General features: G+C 38.3%; 2 protein-coding genes across 2 annotated transcripts; one reads left to right on the top strand and one right to left on the bottom strand.

Annotated features, from left to right (window-relative positions):
• The first annotated feature begins 12408 nt into the window (after positions 1–12408).
• LOC133524894 (uncharacterized) lies at positions 12409–14830 on the top strand. The gene is made up of 2 exons (XM_061861052.1): positions 12409–13184; positions 14061–14830. The coding sequence occupies exons 1-2, from the start codon at positions 12828–12830 to the stop codon at positions 14742–14744; spliced, it is 1041 nt and encodes a 346-aa protein (XP_061717036.1). The 5' UTR covers positions 12409–12827; the 3' UTR covers positions 14745–14830.
• On the bottom strand, positions 13200–19113 carry LOC133524891 (putative nuclease HARBI1). Its single transcript, XM_061861048.1, has 2 exons — positions 14852–19113; positions 13200–14037 (listed from the first exon to the last, which is right to left on the bottom strand). Exons 1-2 carry the CDS (start codon positions 15197–15199, stop codon positions 13228–13230), a joined length of 1158 nt encoding a protein of 385 aa, XP_061717032.1. The 5' UTR covers positions 15200–19113; the 3' UTR covers positions 13200–13227.
• Between the last annotated feature and the right edge of the window lie 864 nt (positions 19114–19977).

Raw genomic sequence — 19977 nt, 5'->3', positions numbered from 1 at the left:
CATTTTCTAAAGCATTCTATGTATTCTTGATTAATAGTTATGCCTACACCTTTTTTCAAGCATTGCGTCAAGGGTTTCGTTATGCGAGCGAAATCTGGTATAAATTTCCTATAATAGCCAAGCAAGCCCAGAAACTGTTTAATTTGTTTCGTTGTTTGTGGTAAGGGATATTTTTCAATTGTTAAGATTTTATCAGGGTTAGGTTTAACACCGTTGGGGGTAATTATGTGTCCTAGATAAGGAGTTTCCTGTTTCATGAACTCAGATTTATCCGTTTGAATTTTGAAATTGGATTCGCGTAATCTTTGAAATATTTTCTCTAGATTGTTAATATGCTCTTGAAGGGAAGTGGAAAAGACTAAAATGTCGTCCAGGTAAACTAGACATACGGAATTTTGTAGGCCTATAGGTAATATATATTTTGTACATTATCCATTACGCGCTGGAATGTTGACGGTGCATATTTTGTTCCCATCGGCATCCTAAGAAATTCAAAGTGCCCGTTTTCTACATTAAAACCTGTTTTGTGAATGTCTGAAGGATGCATCTCGACTTGGTAAAAACCACTGGCCAAATCTAAAGTTGTAAAGTATTGGCATTTACCCAATTTGTCCAATATATCGTTTATGTTAGGAATAGGATACTTGTCGTCTATAGTTTTGGCATTTAATTTCCGAAAATCTACGACTAATCTCCATTTTACTTTTCCAGAAGCGTCCGCTTTTTTTGGAACGACCCACATGGGTGCACTCCAGGCTGATGTTGACGGTCGAATTATTCCCTGTTCTAACATTTTTGCAATTTGAGATTTAACTTCCTGCCTATGAATTTGTGGGTATCTATACGTCTTCGAATAAATAGGTATTTCATCTGTCGTTCTTATGCGGTGCTTTATTTGATTAGTAAACGTGAGTGGTTCATCTTCAACATAAAATACGTCGGCATATTTGGTACAAAGTTGTTTTAAATTGGCTGTCTCTTCTGTATTAAGTGTATGTAGTCTAAACGGCCTAGCGCTCAATTTAACCAAGACTCATTTTATCCATTTTCAAGTCGGTGGCCGCACACCGAGATCACTAAAGGTTCAAGTTGGCGGCGTATTTTTGAAGCAGGTAGAATCCATTACATTCTTGGGTTTTGAGGTCGACCGAGAGCTGTCCTGGGCTCCCCATATAGATAAGCTATGTGGGAAGCTAGGCGGTGCATGCTTCGCACTGCGGCGCCTCGCTCGAGTCATGCCAAGGCATGTAGTGCGGACGTGCTATTTTGCGACTATCCACTCGCTTTTGCAGTACGGCACAGAGCTGTGGGGGCGAGCCGCGGACTGGCAACGCGCGTTCCGACTCCAAAAAAGAGCCGTGCGCGCGGTGATGCAGTTGTCCCAAGATACCTCCGTAAGGCCTTTTATTTGCATCTCTTTTCTTGATAATATGTCCGAAGAAAACTAATGGCGTCTATGGTACGGTCACCTAGAGATGTTCGCAATCGATTGCATATATATGCGACGCTGCCGAACTTGCCGGTGCGTTAATTTTACTGATAATATAAATGTTTATTTTATGTTATGGCGGGAACCGGGAGAACCGGGACTCGGTGCTCAGTACCGGTTCTTTGGATTCCAAATAAATCCCGGGATTTCCCGGGAAATCGAGAACCGGTATTTCCCGGGAGGACGCCCTAAGTGTCAATCACCTCGGCTCCTTCTCTAGATTGTTTTAGAAGAAAATTAAAAACTTGGCTTCTCGAGCAAACATTTTACAGCATCGACGAATTTTTAAAGCTTAAATTATAAGTTATACCCAGAGTATATAATTATATTAATGATTGTTATATTATTAATTTTTATTTCATATATTTTTTCGTAAATAATTGACATGTAATTTATAAAATTATACAATAAATGATTATGATTATTAAAATGATCTGTGCGCAATCGAGACAATACGTGATCGACACGTGAGAATTGTTATGAGTCACCTCTACGGTAACACTCGGTCTCCGAATTGAATAACTCAACGCTAATCGGGTGAGTTAGCGTGAATATCATGTCGCGTGAGAAATTATTGCAATTTTCGACAGTGCTTTTCTTATTGTTTGCAGTACTTATGAAATTACTTACAATGCAATTGCAAAGTGTCTGTTGTTCCACGAATATATCGCCGGCATCGCCGCTTGGTATGTTTACTAGTACTTCAATTAATTGTGACGAATTTGCCGGTATTATTGTTTCAAACAAATTGACATTTCCGGAGGTATACATATATATGGGATTGGTAGACAATGGAGTTATCAACTGACGGGTTCTGTAACTTATATCGGCTTGCCATAAATCAAGCAAATCGGACCCAAAAAGGCCATCAAAATAATTGTGAAATTTGTACACAAATAATTTCAATGGTTCGTCATTGTTAAGTTCCGGGAAAGAAGGTATTGTTACCGAGTATTTGTTGATAGTTGAAGCATGTATGTTTGTAACAATAAATGGATCGTATTGCAATGAGAATTGAGCGTAAAATTGCTTGACAGCGTTGGGGCTAAGAAAACTTTTATTTGCGCCAGTGTCGATTAGTATTTTAAGAGGTGGGTTCCGTATCTGTATGTAAGGTAATAAGGTTGCTGATTTTGAATGTTTATTTCTATCTTGGTGAGTTTTTCACAAGATCCTGGCAAAAAATCGAATCACTTATATTGTCAGTATCAGGGTCAGATTGTTGTGTCTGTTCCGTCATGTCAAAATTATTAGAGTATAAATTAAAAGGTAAGGTAGGTGGTAAGGTAAGGTAAGGTAATCTGTCTCTGTAAATTATTAGATGTAGGTTACTCCGTAAACGTCGTTTTAGTTCATAAAAGTTCCGCTGTGTGGGGCCTCTTTCAATGAAAAATATGTAACTCAACACGTTCCCTGTGTACCTAGGAACCAGAAATTGAGTCCTCACGTGCAATTTTGTGTTTTTGTAAATACCTTTTGTATGTATGTTGAAATTTAGGCATAAAAAAGATAGTCATGAAGACCGTTTTTCCTATTTTCCCCATTTTTCCGAGTGCCCCACATGCGATGCATACACGTATGAGCTTCTAAACTGGTGCCCAAAATGTGATGCATGCACGTGCTAGCTCACTGCTCAGTGCACCACATGTCATTCATGCACGCTTCAAGGCAATTTGACGTTTCTCTCGATTGATGTTTAGGTTTTATCAACATGCCACGATCATCAAATGGCAATGTCCACTGGATTCAGGCCAGTCATGAAACCTAAGATTGTATTAGATTACAATCGCGGCAAAAAAGGCATTGATATAGCTGATCAGCTGGCAAGCTACAATTCGCCTGTACGCAAGACTTGTTTCTGGTATAAAAAAAATTGCGGCTGATCTAATGTCCCTTGCAGCTGTTAATGCAATTTTAATCTACAAGGACATCAATGCTAACAAAAAAATGCCTCTTTTGTCAGGCCACGAGGAAATTATTAGTCATCTTCTTGGTATTAAAGATTCCGAATCTTCGGCTGGGCCATCGATTCAGTCTACCTTACCCCGCCGCCATGAACTGACCAAAATTCCACGCCGTAACAATAATTTTTTTCGAAAACGTTGCATTGGGTACTACAAATTAATGACTGAACAGGGTAGGACGCCTACAGAAGCTCGCAAAAGGGCGAAACAAACGGACACTGAGTGTTTGATGTGCAAGAAAGCATTGTGTCAACAACCCCTTTGTTATTAGTTTTTTTTTTGCAAATTTGTTTGATTATTTCTTTATTTTAATTATCATGTGCAATAAGTGCAAATAATTTGATTTTTTTTTTTCAAATAAAATATGACAATATTTTTTTGTTTTATTTGTAACTGTCATAACCTGGCAACATTACATAAATGTCATCCGGACGCACGTGTTTTTTGTCAAAGGGTTCATAGCCAGTATGTGCATACAAATAAAAAAAGACCTAGCTCATACGTGTAAATTTTGGCAATGGTTTAAGTTTATATGGGGTCGTGCATCATTAGTGGTGCATGCACGTATCATATGTACCCTAAAATGCTACACATATGATGCATGCACAGGGAACGTGTTAAAACTTACGTGTTGAAAGTAAAATAAAACTAAAGTTTAATAGAATTCCCATAGTTTAATTAATAAAAGCCTGGCCCCAATAGGTTATGGGCCCAGGCGCGCTACTGCGCGTAGGAATAAACTGTGAAGAGCAGAAATAAGTGTGCGATTATTGTGATTCGTGTGGATTCGCATAAAAGATGGAAGTCACTAATGCAATGCGTGTAGAGAAATTTGATGGTCGAAATTTCCGCCAGTGGAAGTTTCAAATAAATTGTGCCTTGAAAGCTAAGGGTTTGGATATTACAAAATTAAAACCCGAACAAGAGACGGCGGCGCAAACTGCACAATGGTTAAAAGAAGATGGCATGGCTATGTTCATCATAACCTCGTCTATGGATTTAAACCAAATCTCCTTGATTGAAAATTGTGGAACTGCTAAGGAGATTATGGATAAATTGGAGTCGATTTATGAACAGAAGTCGGAGTATAACAAAATGATGGCACATGAAAAGTTTTACCAATATAAAATGTCATCGATCGACAGCATCGCTCAACATATTTCGAAGGTCGAAAATTTGGCAAAGCAGTTAAAAGAAAGTGGCGAAAATATAAGTGACATGGCCATAATGACTAAAATATTGTCGACCCTGCCATCTAGTTACCGTTCTCTTCGGCAAGCTTGGTTATCTTTGGATTCGTCTAAGCAAACACTACACAATTTGACTTCAAGATTGTTAGACGAAGAAGCAACTTTGACTACAGAGGAAGAAAGTGAATCCGCATTAATGGGGTCAAGGAAGCCTGGTGCACAACATAAACAAAATAACAATAATAATAGTAAAGCCGGTTCCTCCAGTCATACACATAGATTTGTTTGTTATAATTGCAACAAACGAGGTCATTTTGCGAGGGATTGTAGAGCGCCCAAGAAATCTGTTCGCAAGAACCAAGAGCAATCAGACATGTTAGCATTCAGCGCTGAGAATAGTTCCTCGTATACAAATGGTGATAATGTATGGTTCTTGGACTCGGGAGCGAGTATGCACATGACTTTCAGAAGAGAATACTTCTATGATTTGGAGGATTATCAGAGTGGAGATGACAAAAGAACTGTCAAATTGGGAAATAAACAAGACATTGAAGTTCGTGGAAAAGGCTCCATACTGATAAATAAATTAGTGAATGGTCAATGGGAGCAAAGTATATTAAAAGATGTACTGTATGTGCCTGACTTGCGAAGAAATTTGTTCTCGGAGGGTGCAGTAACTAGAAAAGGTTATGTAATTACTAAGGATAATAAAAGAGCCCATCTAATTAAAAATAATGCTGAGTTAAAAGACAATAATCTGTATCAGTTGAACATTCAAACTGTTATACAAGAAACCTGTAATGTGGTAACTGACATTAAAATTTGGCATGAGAGGCTCGGACATGTTAATACTAAAGAAATACAAAATATGAGCAAAAATGGTGCCATTCCTGTGGTATTGACTGGTAGTGATACTTTTATGTGTGAAGCATGTCAATATGGCAAGCAGTCCAGGCTGCCATTCAATAAATCTCATAGAGGCCCAACACAAACTGGAGATATTGTTTACAGTGACGTCTGTGGCCCTATAGAGGAACTATCTGTATCAGGAAAGAGATATTTTGTATTGTTTAAGGATGGAGCAACAAGCTATCGTCATATTTACTTCTTGAAACATAAAAATGAAGTGCTCGAATTTTTTTCATTAAATATAATGCTATTGTGAAGAACAGGTTTCTACATGATGTGCGCACTTTACACACCGATAATGGAGGTGAGTTTGTGAACCAAGAATTTAAAGAAGTTTTTAGACAACAAAGGTATAAACCATGAGTGTACAGTACCCTACACAGCTCAGCAGAATGGGCGGGCTGAGAGAGAATTAAGGACGATCATGCAGTCAGCTAGATCTATGCTTTATGCTAAAGACATGCCTATGAACTTATGGGCAGAAGCTGTACATTGTGCAGTATATCTATTGAACAGAACTTCATCTAGCCAGACACCTAACATATCACCCTATGAACTCTGGTTTGGAGACAAGCCAAGTCTGAAACACGTCAGAGTATTACACCAAAAGAGAAACTATAAAGAGACTATAATACAATTCAATTTCATTTTATTGAGAGACCAACTGAGATCATTATTGTTAGTACAAATTAAGAAATCTTTGCAAAAGGCCAATGTTATGTTGCCTTGAGTCGAGTGAAATCCCTACAAGGCAGGGCGTTGTGTGATATTGACCTAAAGAAGTTACTTAACCATCCCCACGATAACAGAGCCTTATCCGAAATGACCAGAATGCGAAATGTGTTTCCGCATTAGCTAGAATCAAACGGATCCATAATAACGAAGTCACGGTGTATCCATTTGTTTGTATATATATAATAAATAATTAATATATAGTTTTTATTACTAATTATTATTGTTTAATTATTATTACTTACTGCTTACTGAGAAAAAAACAATCACTTTTCTGAAAGCTGCATCAAAATCGGTTCAGCCAAACGCGAGATAATCGTGGACAAACATACATAGATATATAGATACGTACATACGAGCATACGGGGTGAAATTGAGAACCTCTTTTTTTATTGAAGTCGGTTAAAATTAAACCGCATCAAACAAATGTTTTACAGCAAATTAAATTTGGTGATATACCGACAGCAGCGCCACCTACCGGGTCCAATGGTGTTTTCGAACCATCCAGAAACTCGTTGAAATATACACACAACAACAACATTTCATCCAAATTGGTTTCAGCAAAAATCAAATTAGGCGATGTACCGATAGCAGCGCCACCTACCGGGTCCAATAGTGTTTCCAAACCATCCAGGAACCCGTTGAAATATACACACAAAATTTCATCTAAATCGGTTTCAGCAAATCAAGTTTGACGATATAACGATAGCAGCGCCACCTACCGGGTCCAATTGTTTTTTCAAACGATCCATATATACTAACCTTCTCTAGAATGTGTCAAACGCTTTTCTGAAAACCGCATCAAAATTGGTTCAGCCAATCGCGAGATAATCGCGGACAAACATACATACATACAAACATACGGGTCAAACTGAGAACCTTCTTTTTTTTAAGGCGGTTAAATAGGGCATTAAATCGAGCATGTTAACGGGTAAAAATGATAGAGGCGGTTACTCTTATTAAGATATTTAATGGATTATCGCAATTCAATACACTCGACCACAGGCTGCGCCCCATCACAATTAGTATACGGTCATAAAATAAGATGTAGATATGTAGGTCATAAAATAAGATATGTCGAATCCGTCCTCGGAGTTATCGCCCTTATAATCTGCCGAGCCCGTGATTAATAAACCTGTAAAAACTCAGAATGACAGCCCAGGGGACCTAAGTTTAACAGATGTGGACGAATACTTACCATCTGTAGACCCTATTCCGCCGCCGCCGCCAACTTCGAGTCCGGTGGTGCCACCACCGCCAACGACCGATTGAGACAGTGTCCCCCCTCCAGTTCCGTCATCCTCGTCTGATGACACTCCAGGGCCCTTGCGGGAGGGGAAAGGGTCAGCGCCAAATGACGCCGAGTTTCAAGAAGCGGAATCTTTTACAGATAGCTCTGAAGACACAGACACCGAGATGGTCCCCACTGAGGCTGAGCAACAAAGAAACCAATGTGTGCGCTCAGATGCGCGAAACAGGTTACGACGCCGTTCCAAATTAAATGTAGTTTTTAAGAAATATTTTTAGGATATTAGTTCATAATATAGAGGAGGGGTGTTGTATAGTCAAAGTCAAAGTCAAAGTCAAAATATTCTTTATTCAAATAGGCCTAGCAACAAGCACTTTTAAATCGTCAAATTTTACAAATATCATCTTAATCTAAATATCAGAGCAATTTATTGATGCAGTTATTATTGTTCTAAAAAAAACATTGAACTATTATAGATATGGTAAACTTAATAGTAAGAATTTCACAAAAAGATCGTCAAACATCAAAATTGTATAAAAATACTAGTCTAGAACCTTTCTAGAACAAAATCTAAATGTCAAAAAATACGGTATATATATACATTGAATTATCAATTTCATCATTAATAACATAACAATAAATAATTCATTCTTTACAATCACACTTAATCCCACGGTGTTTCATCATTCATGTAGTCTTGTGTGCTATAATAGGCTTTAGAGATAAGCTTACGTTTTACATAATTTTTAAATTTACTAACAGACAATTCAGTTATAATATTAGGAAGTTTATTGTAAAATCTTACACAATTACCCATGAATGATTTCTTAATTTTATGGAGCCTAGTGAAGGGCACTGCGAGCTTATGCTTATTTCTAGTATTAATATTATGTATTTCACAGTTTTTCTTAAAACTGGCAATGTTTTTATGTACATACAGAATATTCTCATAAATATATTGACAGTGCACTGTCATTATGTTAATGTCCTTAAACTTATATGCGTATATATATGTATGCGACTATTACCTATGCATGTGTGTGTGGCTGCGCCCACGATCCATCTTTACGTCAATAAAGCAGTGTGCTATAAACCAACGCTCGTGTCACTCGTCCCCTCAGCCCTATACTTATCAGGTATCTACCTGCCAACATAGTTCACCAAACCCATGAAACTCTGTAATTCAGCAACAGTTTTAGGTGCCCTGAACCTGCCTGCTGAATCGCCGATAAATACTTTTGCAACAGCCTTACACCCTCCGCTGATAGTTCATGTCCTAGAAAGTGTACTTTAGTGACTCCGATTATACATTTTTCTTGTTTTAATACTACATTGTTATCATTTAACACGGTTATTACTTGTTGGAGCCTTGCGTCATGCTCTTCTTTGTCTTTTCCATAAACTAATATGTCATCCATAAAATTTATGACCCCTTCACAGCTAAGTAACAGTGTCTCTATTGTTTTTTGGAAAATCTCAGGGGCGCAAGTAATTCCAAACATTAAACGTTTGTACCTGTACATGCCTTGGCCGATGATGAATGTTGTTATATGTCTGGAATCTGGGGTAATGGCCCTAACGCACTACAGCATAAGGTGCAACGGCCTCTGCGCCGCCTAAACAACCAGACCAGGAGGAGACCGCGGGAACACACGGCACCCCAGGAGACATGTTGGCGATATTGGGCGACACGGACAATACGTAGCTTTTATTACAGACAACAGCACTCGGCTAATAACACCAACCCGCCTAGCATCGGCACCGTCCATGAGACCTGAAACGGAGGGCGGAAAGAAGAAGAAGAGGACGCGCAGGGCGGGCAGAAAGTGGAACGGAGGCCAACGCCACGCACGCGTCCGGGGGCGCAGCCGGACCGCTGGTCGGTTACCAGCGGCCATCTTTCTCATGTACTCTACCGTGGCGGTCCGTACAGTAGAGCGAACTAGAATATGTTAGGTACGTGTTAGCTTGTAATACCTATAAATAAGTGCAATCAGTTTGGTGAACGAAATACATATATCACTTGGTCAAGACTTAGTTTCATTCGAAGTGTCCACGTGCTCAACCCAACCTAGGCAGGTAATCGCATCATCACCAGCCACACGGGGCGGCTATACTTACACGACCGGCCAGGGCGCTTGCGCCGTCAGCGACGCGTTGGCGGAGGCTGCACGAGGCTGATCACTGCGGCGGACCACGTGGATCATGGTCAAGAGTATAAGGCACTAAGTATGCACATTTAAGTTCCACTAGGGAATATACTGCTTAGAAGGCTTGACAAGCATCAGTATGAGGGGGCTGACTGCATCAAGCTTTGTACGCGTCCATTGGATGTGACCATGGAAGAGACAGCTGACGCAACTGCCTTTGCATGCTTCATATTTGCTACATAGGGTGAGCCCATGGGGATTGGGTTCAGCTCAGTACATTTGGGTGAATCCATTCGAGGAGTGGAATAGCTCACGACAGAGATGGCAAAAAGTTTAAACCCTTAACAAACCCAAGAAGCAGCAGCAGTTTTAAAGCAGCGAAAAACTACCTAAACAATTTACCATTGCAATGTGACTTGGAATTGCAGGTTCGTTCAGAATTAATATATATACAGGGTGATTTCTGGGTCGTGATCCAGAACAACTTTTTTTAAATCTATAAATGATTTACATTATCATACGGTAGTATTTGATTGAAAGATAATTAGTTTTATTTTTACTATTTTTCAAGTAAAATTAATCTTATACGAAATAATCATGGTCACCCTATGACTTTTGACATACGCTGTATGGAAAGCGACAAGACGTCACATTGAGTAGGGTGAGAAAACTGTATGCAAACATGTTTTTTTTCTACTTGTCACCTGAAAAATAATCATGATTATTGGTGATAATAAATAATGAGCAACATCATTAGACTCATCTTTGAATTCTGTGTGATGTCTTCTTCTCTTGTTCCACGACCCCGAAATCACCCTGTATATATATATATTAATCAGTACTAACTAAAACTCGAGGTGCCCCACGAGACCTATGCAAATAGGGTAATTGGTAGAGGAGCTCAAAAAGAAGGAATGGAAAGTCTAACGAGTTACGAAAGTGGATATCGCCGACAGCGATATACTCAAGGATATCTCCAGCCCTAGTGATGTGCAGATTGTAATAAATGGGAATAAAATGTAACACAGTCATTCGTTCAGTTCACGAGAGTCCTAACCCTAGTCATAGGACATGAAGGTTTGATGAAAAGATGCCGGGTATTATTAGATTCAGGATCTCAGAGAAGTTGTATAACACAAACGGAAGTCAAGGAATTAAATCTAAAGATCATAGAAGATAACCTATGCGTGTTTAGATTCGGATCCAGGAAGCCACGAGAATTAGATAGTCCGCTTGTCAAACTTACCATACAAACTTGAGATAATGAGCTGAAAACGGTATTTGAAAATGCTGTACCTTCTATCACTCAAGGTATTAATTATCCAAAACAAGAATTAACGAAGTGGATTCACAGCTCAAAATATGTGTTAGCCGACGATGGCTCATTCTCAGATAGAATTGATATTCTGATTGGTAATGATTTCTAGCTCAGCTTTATTCTGCTATAGGTCCATGACCCTATGTAACGGATCTGTTATATCCGAAATATCCGGATCCTATGAGTCGTTGGATCCGGATCTCATATTTGACGACTATCTGGATCTCAAACCCTATCAGTCCTTCGATTTGTCTAAGGATCCTAACGCCGATGAGATTTCAAATCTAACTGCAATACAGCTAGAGGGTGATGAAGTTTTAGCTGAAGTTAATGCAAGAATTCAAGCCGATAAGGCTACAAGACAAGTCACATTCGATCCTACAAAGAATAGGAGCAAGTATACCAGAGCTAGACCTCATATCTTTTCATTGTGAGGTTCTAGAATGTACATAATTTTGGGACCAATCTAGTTCAAATATTGATCAAAGAAATCTACGTGATGTGGATAAGTTGCTATATCTGAAGGCAATCATCAATAAAGGATGAAGCCAAAACCATAATCGTTGGTTTAGAAACTACGAATGACAATTAGATAGCCGTTGATGCTCTGAGAGGGAGATACGACAACAGAGTGCAGATTATTGACGCTAACTAATCTTCCTTATACAGGGTGACCTTAGCCATTGGACAAACCCTGAAATCCCACGTAGGGTTACTTGTCAGGAATGCTCTGACGTTACTATTTTTTTAATTAGAACAAAAGATAAAAAAATATATTTATCGAACAAAAGTTATTTGCAATAATCGACAACAAAAAGAAACACACTGTGTTAATTTTTGGCAGTATTTTTGACAATTTGTTCGAAATATTTGATAATGATGACATTTTTCAAGAGTCGAAAGTTTATTAGTGCTATATCATAAATTATAGACATGATGATAAAGTATTAAAAAAAGCAATTATTACATCCAAAAAAATACAATATATACATAGAATAAAAAAATCAAATAATATGGTCAAAACAATGTGGAACATAATTAATGAAAAAACAAATAAAAAACAGGAAAAGGAACCCCAAAACTTAAGTCTACAAATAAACGATACGCTTACCTGCGATCCAAAACAAGTAGCTGAATTGTTTAACGATTATTTTATATCTATAGGGAAAACCTCTGAAAATACAACGCCCGCTGAACAACGAATAGGGAGGCCTGTACTCCAAACAACTGAGAATACGATGTTTCTTGCCCCCGTTACCTATCAAAAAGTATATACAATTATAAAAAACCTAAAAAACAAAAACAGCTACGGAATAGATGATCTCCCGCCATCCTTGTCTTTCACTAAACACTGACCACATGTTTTTAACATCGTCATTCTTGAGCCAGAAATTCATATATGTTTTTAATTTTAAAATTTTTGGATAATCGTCACTCATGCTTGAAATATATTTGTTTATATAGTTCCATCCCTCACTCATATAATTAACAGGCAATAGTGCCATTGCACTACATAAGTCAAGCACTCTCCTCGTATATTTGTTTTTTATCAAGCTTAAAGCGGGCCACAGACCATCAGTTTTATCTGCACAGTTTTAACTGTACAGTCGAACTGTTCAGTTAAAACGTACGTGTGTAGGCAAATCTTTGAACTGTGCAGTTGAACTGACGATCTAACCGAAATTTCATTAGATAAAACTGTACAGTTAAAACTGTTCAGTTAAAACTGATGGTCTGTGGCAAAAAAACTGTTTTGTTGTCAGTTTTGACGGATCATCATTGCAGTGAGCACGTTTTCTACGGTCTTAAGTCTTTGCAACATCAACATGCCTAATCAACGTGAATGGTTAGAAGAATTTATAGAAATATATCGTTCTGAACCTTCCTTGTGGAAAGTTAAAGCTAAAGAGTACCACGACCGTGACAAAAAAGAGGCAGCCTACAGGAGGTTATTGGTTAAACTTCGAGAGGTTGAACCTACTAGTGACAAAGCAGCGGTAGTTAAAAAAATCAATAATTTACGTTGTACTTATAATAAAGAACACAAAAAGGTGAAAGCTTCAAATCAATCAGGTGCAGGCACAGAAGAAATATATGAGCCAAAACTATGGTATTACCCTCTTTTGAAATTCTTGGATGATCAACATGTACCACGACCTTCACGCTCGAATTTGGATGATGAGGTAATAAAACTAATATTACTTATATAAACATTATTTTATTTACTTAAATAAAATTATTTTGCCAGGGAACTTGACCTTCATTATTAAAATAATTCATAAATTCTTGTCTAATCATTTTGGGTGTTCGGGCCGTGTTTCCTATATTCCTTTGTTGTAAAGGTTCCATGGTAGAATGATTTGTATCGTAACCTGGTGTGACATGTCCAATATCAGTCTGTTCGCGATCAAAACACTCTGGACTGATATAAGAATTTGGTAACATTTTAATTAAAAAATTGTGTAAGGCACAACATGCCATTACAATTGATTCAATTCTACTTGGATGTACATTAATATCTGTATGAAATATTCGAAATCGTGTAACTAAAATACCAAAACAATTTTCAACAATTCGTCTTGCTCGCGAAACACGGTAGTTATAAATTTTTTTTTCTCTTGTATCCAACTCAGCCTGTCTAAAAGGTTTCATCATATCAGTCCTTAGTGGAAAAGCGTCATCAGCAACAAAGACATACGGTAACGATTTTGAGCTATTCGTTACGATTTCTTCGGCCGGAATATTCAAGTCATTCTCTTGAAGTTTTTGAAAGAATGTTGTATTTTGTAAAACTCCACCGTCTGATATTCGTCCGTTGGTTCCAAAATCACATAAAATGAACTGATATTGAGCGTCAACTATAGCCATTAAGCCCATACTGTGTTTTTTCTTATAATTGAAATATGTCGACCCACTTCCTCGTGGTGGATTTATTGTTACATGCTTCCCGTCCATCGCCCCAAGCAGATGCGGAAAATTCCATCTTTGTTCAAATAGTGCAGCTATTCTTTTCCATTCTTCTTGTGATCGAGGAAACTGAAACAAATACAATATTACAGGTTAATTCACCAGAGTCAGCTCCATTGTCAGTTGAAGAATCAGTAAAGGAAGCACAAGACTTTGAAGACTCAAGTGTTGTAGGTGTTCAGCAAACACCTACAACAGAGTCTACAACGTCCTCCTCCTCAACCTCAAGGAAACGAAAATCTGAAGCGGACCTCACAAAAGACGTTTTGATATCTGTCAGAGATCATTTCAAACTTCCGGCTCCATCTCCACCACCACCGAAGCAACCCGACGACCGTTATGATATTTTTGGCAAATCTGTTGCATTTAAACTAAGAGATCTAAATAAAACTCAACGAATCCTCGCAGAAAAAAATATTAATGAGACTCTCACAGAAGCTGAATTGGGTCAGTTAACAACATCACATACAGTAATGGCCCCTTTTCCTAATTCTCCCTTTCATCAAAGATCATATTCCACTTCATCCAGCCAATTCAATCACAGTACTTCACCTTACTCAAATCAACCAAGTCCTCAAAGTCAGCGCTCAATTTATGAACAAACACAGGCTCAACCTCAAGTTGTTTATTTGTCTATACCTGAGAGTCCGGGATCATCGGGTAATAATAATGTTGCACCAACTCAACAGCATGCAACTCAACAACAAATGATTCAGTCGCAACCAAGTTCTACTTCAACAATTGCCGACTTTTTATCTAACTATGATGCTTATTAACTTCTTTTATTTCTAGTTATGTTCAGTCTGATTTTTTTAAATACTTATAAGTTACATATAATTATTAAAATACTCTAAAAATAAAATGCATTTTATTTCTTACGTACCTTTAAGTAATCCTTGTGTAAAACACTATATATCGCTTCACACGTTTCTGGTATAATACTGGAAAGTGACTGGGGGGATATTATTGTTGAAAATTTAAGGTCTTCGTAGCTTCTACCTGTTGCTAAAAATCGAAGCGTTGCTGTTAATCTTTCATGTGGTGAAATAGCACTTCTCATCACTGTATCTTGTTTCATTATTCTTGGTGTAACCAAATCGAGCAAAAGCAAATAAGTTTCTTCATCCATTCTTAAATAGTTACGATAATCTTTTGGAGTAATTCTGATCTCCTTTAGTAAATTGTTATGCGTATATTGCTTTCTCTGTAATAACCAATGTTTACACCACATTCTTTTCCTTCTTTGTCTTTTTTTTGTAAAATACACAATAATCCAATAATTGCCACAGCGTCATCCATGATTCCGTCGAACGTCTTTACTTCAAGCGAAAAGGATAAATAATAAAAAAACTTTCAGTGTGTAGTCACAAGGGATATCAGTTTTAACTGAACAGTTCGACTGTACAGTTAAAACTGTGCAGATAAAACTGATGGTCTGTGGCCCGCTTAATTGTTTTCCTTTTTTACGAATGCTTTTCTTGACATGGAAATAGCAAATGTTTATATCTGCCTCAGAAAAATTCTCCTTAATAGCCTTAACAGCGGCTTTCTCCATGTCAATATTTAATTTCTTGGGGTTGAAGCTAGTTACCTGAGATTTAATCATTTTAAAAAATATATCATATGTTTCAGCTGTCTTGTCACTCAGCAGATCATATAGTAATGGAACGACATTTGTTGATGTAAGAGAACTACCAATATCCCCGTGCATAACATATAATTGCTTAAAAGGTGGCGAGCAAGTTTTAATAGTTCCATCACAAAATACATGATTGATCGAGGATAATTTGGTTTTATTTTCATCCAGACAGAAAATGATGACACGGCGGGATGATTCTTCCGAACTATGGACATCTAAATAGTCACACATAACGAAATCTAAATGCGTCTTGGGAATTTCAACCAAACAAAAATATCGTCGTAAAGAAGGTTTTCTTTCTTACCTAAATTATACTGAATAACAATAATGTCAAAGAAACAATTAGTCGATTAGTTAGGACGCCGGAAGATAGAAATGCCTATGTATTTGGCGGCTGTAATCAATTGCCATTGACAGCAATTCCCGACCAAATCAAAGCGAAATTACTAATAAAATGGGACCTCTACGTTTCGCCAGGAACTCGTACCTGTTCATTCCATCTGCAGCCGATCCAAAGCTGGGAGGAAATATTAGAGGCCGAAGACAACCTCACGGACTTTGATAGAACACATTGTGAAGATGTCATTAGATTAAAAAGGATGTTAAATTGACAATTATGTGCACGTCATTATTGTTTTCATCTTACGCGTCACTCGCTCTAGAATTGTTATTATATTAGATCTATTATAATTATTATAAATTACAATAAAATGAGTGGCTACTTTGCTGGATCTCTACGGCGGGCTTTTGATGACCCGAATAGATACGTCTTCAATGATTGTATGAACCAGAATCTATTGAATATACCGGATATGGCGAAGGCAAAAATTTTAGTAGAGCAAAACTTCTATTTACCACCCAGAAGCCGAATGTGCCTTCAGCACCTTGGAGAGTAAAACTGGGAGGATTTAACCAGCTCGCTGAATAATACCATTGGAGACTATATTTCAGAGTGTGTAAATGATATTGTCAGATTATTTAGAGTATTCATACATTCGATCTACTTAGCTGTTCAGTCATTGGTTCAACAAATTCAACATTTGTAGACTTTATAATAATAAAACATTTAAAGATAGAAACGACTGTTATTACAAAGTAAAGTTCATAGGATATTTAAATTGTATTTCTGTGAAGGATAGCATCGTCAGGACAACTGCATAAATATTCGCAAGTAAATGGTATGGTGTGTGAAGTCCAATACACACTGGACTCGCGTGAGGGCTATAGCCTAAGCCCCCTCATTGTCAAAAAAGGAATCCCGTGGGATGTTGCAGCAGTGGCCAGTGGGACGGGATGGATAGTAGGCCATGTATGGGGCAGTGGTCCACAGTCCTTCGGCAACCAGGAGGCGGAGATGGCCGCCCTGGCCCGCAGGACAAATTTATATACATACTTGTCCCATATAGTAGAATACATATACTCTTACTTACATCGACAGTCAAATAGCCGCTGCACTTAAATTTTTTCCAGTTACTGCACCGTAACAAATCGTTTCCGTTCTTATATGATTTTTTTTTGTGATACCTTCGTCCGTCAAATAGTATCACTTTTCCGTGATTTTCTATCACATTTATCATATTAACTTCTTCCGACATTATGCACAGAAAGACACAATCATAGATTTATATTATCTCAATTGCCACTAATGACATTTGATTTACAACATTGTCTATCTCTAGCGAGTCGTGTTAGCTAGATTAATAAAGGTTATCTGCGACGAGTAATCATGGGCAAACAAATCAGTGTTTTGCATGTGAATGTCAGAAGTGAAACTTTAACTGCTGCATTGTATAAACAACTTTAGGTAAGTTTACCTTCAGGGGATCAGGCTAGGGGATCCTGGTGGACAGTATGAATAAACCAATCGTTTATTGAAGGTACTTTCCCTGATTTATTAAAAACCGCCATAGTAAAGCCAATCCAAAAAACACTCAAAAACTAATCCTAATAACTACCGCCCAATAGCTCTACTTCCGACAGCATCGAAAATATTCGAAAAAGCGAGGTACAATCGAATATACGCATTCTGCGAGAAATATAAAATCTTTGATGAATCACAAAACGGTTTCCGTAGGAAACGCTCTACAACGCTGGCGGTTTTCAAATACATCCAAACTATCCTCGACATACATATTAGACTCAACACAATACGCTATTGGCATACTATTGGACATGACCAAAGCTTACGATAAAGTCCAATACCCAATCCTATTAAATAAATCATACGGAATCGGAGTTCGAGGAACAGCTCACAATTGGGTCAAGTAATACCTAACTAATAGGAAGGAAAGGATAGGACAGTAAATTTAAAACTACCTGCTTAGATTAAGCGTAAGAAGTGTTCAACACTTACGCAACGGGGATTAAAGCACTAACCATTCAGACCAGTTCCAGCAGTTCCAGAGCGGCCCTAGCTGACGTCCCTCAGCTCGTCCGTCTCCCAACCCGCAGTGGCTCCGGCAGCTTCAGGGTAGTATTTGCGTGGTGGAACTGATCTCGGAGCAAAATCGGTACCGGCCTAAAACCTACCCTACTTTACGACTCTAAATCGTGTGCTTGCGGCGGAAATTTCGGTGGAATAAATTCAGTTCTTTATTTAACTCACTGTTTTATTTATTCACACCGCTAACCGTAGCAGCGTAGATCGCTTAAATACCCGTATGTGCAGTGCAAGAGACTGCTTGGATACCCTATATATCCGGACGTCAGATAGTTGCATTCTATTCATGTCTCTAGGTGTCTTAGGCTGAAGTCCGAGTATTATTCTAAAGTAGTACTTTTACCTCATATGCGGACGTCAGTTAGCTGTATATCTACTATTAATGCCGCTCCATATTTGACGTCCGCAATTATTCTAAAGTAGTGTTCTGGATTCATATACGGACGTCAAATATCGTACGCTGTGAACAGTATGGTATGCGCCAAACTAACATCCGTATATGTGTTACGTCTAACGAAATTGTCGGAGACGACGATATTAGAAATAGAAATAGAAATAGAATTTGTTTTATTCATAAACACACAAACAGTAATAGACAGACATAAAAGAGAACATAGTGAGAGTAAAGTGTCACGAAATGGCCTCATCTCAGCATGTTGCTGGCGACTTCCAGCGCTGATCTTCCGATGAGACCATCGAGTGCGAAATAGTCACGGAAGGTAACAGAAAAAAGGAAAGAAACATAAAATAAACATGACGAACATACTTAACACTAAATAAAATTGCACGGACGAAACGAACGTCCAGTCTGTACCGGTCCGGTCGGATCGTATCGTGGTGCGGCATTAAGCGTGCGCAACTAGCGCCAGGTCACAGAATTGGATATTGTTGAAGTTAAATGTTTTGTAACTGTTTTTAGGAAGTGTTTTGAAGATGCAATTAAAGAAAATAAAATTCGAATATTGAAATATAATAAAAAAGCCGGAACGGTTACAGACAATAAAAACAGTAACTGGTATTATCAAGCGCAAGGACAGTTGCGTATATCTGGCCGAAAAAGGTGCATCTTTGGGATTTGGGGCGGAGAAAGACAACCCATGGAAGTTATCTATATTAAGAGACGATGAGTTTTGGATGCAAAACATATGATGAACAACAACGACCATCTCAGCTAATGAGGAGAATGCGTGACCTTGCGCGTGATAAAATTCCGGACGACACTTTAATCTATTTTTGGCAAGGTCATCTACCACCATCGGTAAGGGCAGTCGTAGCGTCAGCAGATTCAAAAAACTTAGAAAGCCTTGTAAGTATTGCCGACAAGGTCATGGAGACGTTTAAACCGAATGAAGTCGCCTCAATTCAGACAACATCGCGCCAAAGTTCGCCGAATGATTTTATAACGGCGGAATTAGCGAAGATTAACAGCCGCATCAGTGAATTAGCCAGCTCTAGTGGACAAGGTAGGAGCCGAAGGAGGAACCGCAGCCAGGGACGTGCACGTAGTCGCTCACGCAACAACAGCCGCTCTGGGAGGACCCCTAACAGCCCTGATTGGTTGTGTTTCTACCATTACCGATACAAGACCAAGGCCAATAAGTGCGTGCAGCCATGCAGCTGGAAAGGACAGTCGCCGACGGGAAACTAGACACCGTGCAGACGTTTTTGGCGGAACCCTGCACCTTGGTAAATAATTATCGCCTTAGTGTAATAGATAGAAACTCTGGTTTTAAATTTTTGGTCGATACAGGCGCAAATGTGAGTGTGATTCCAAAAAACATTAAATTTGTGAAAGACTCTTTACAATCCGTTAAGAATTGCAAGTTATACGCCGCGAATAACACCGAGATTAAGTCATATGGATACGTCACATTAACGTTAAATTTGAATTTGAGACGTACTTTTAAGTGGAATTTTATTGTATGTGATG

Source organism: Cydia pomonella, chromosome 14, assembly GCF_033807575.1.
Source record: "Cydia pomonella isolate Wapato2018A chromosome 14, ilCydPomo1, whole genome shotgun sequence".
Classification (NCBI taxonomy): domain Eukaryota; kingdom Metazoa; phylum Arthropoda; class Insecta; order Lepidoptera; family Tortricidae; genus Cydia; species Cydia pomonella.
Note: the sequence above shows the minus strand (reverse complement) of the source record. Positions and strands in the feature narration are given on the sequence as shown.

Coding starts and splice junctions, on each gene's coding strand:
- LOC133524894 (XM_061861052.1), top strand. CDS start 12,828: ATGCCTAATCAACGTGAATGGTTAGAAGAATTTATAGAAATATATCGT. Junction 13,185..14,060: donor GCTCGAATTTGGATGATGAG/GTAATAAAACTA, acceptor ACAATATTACAG/GTTAATTCACCAGAGTCAGC.
- LOC133524891 (XM_061861048.1), bottom strand. CDS start 15,199: ATGTGGTGTAAACATTGGTTATTACAGAGAAAGCAATATACGCATAAC. Junction 14,038..14,851: donor TACACAAGGATTACTTAAAG/GTACGTAAGAAA, acceptor TATTTGTTTCAG/TTTCCTCGATCACAAGAAGA.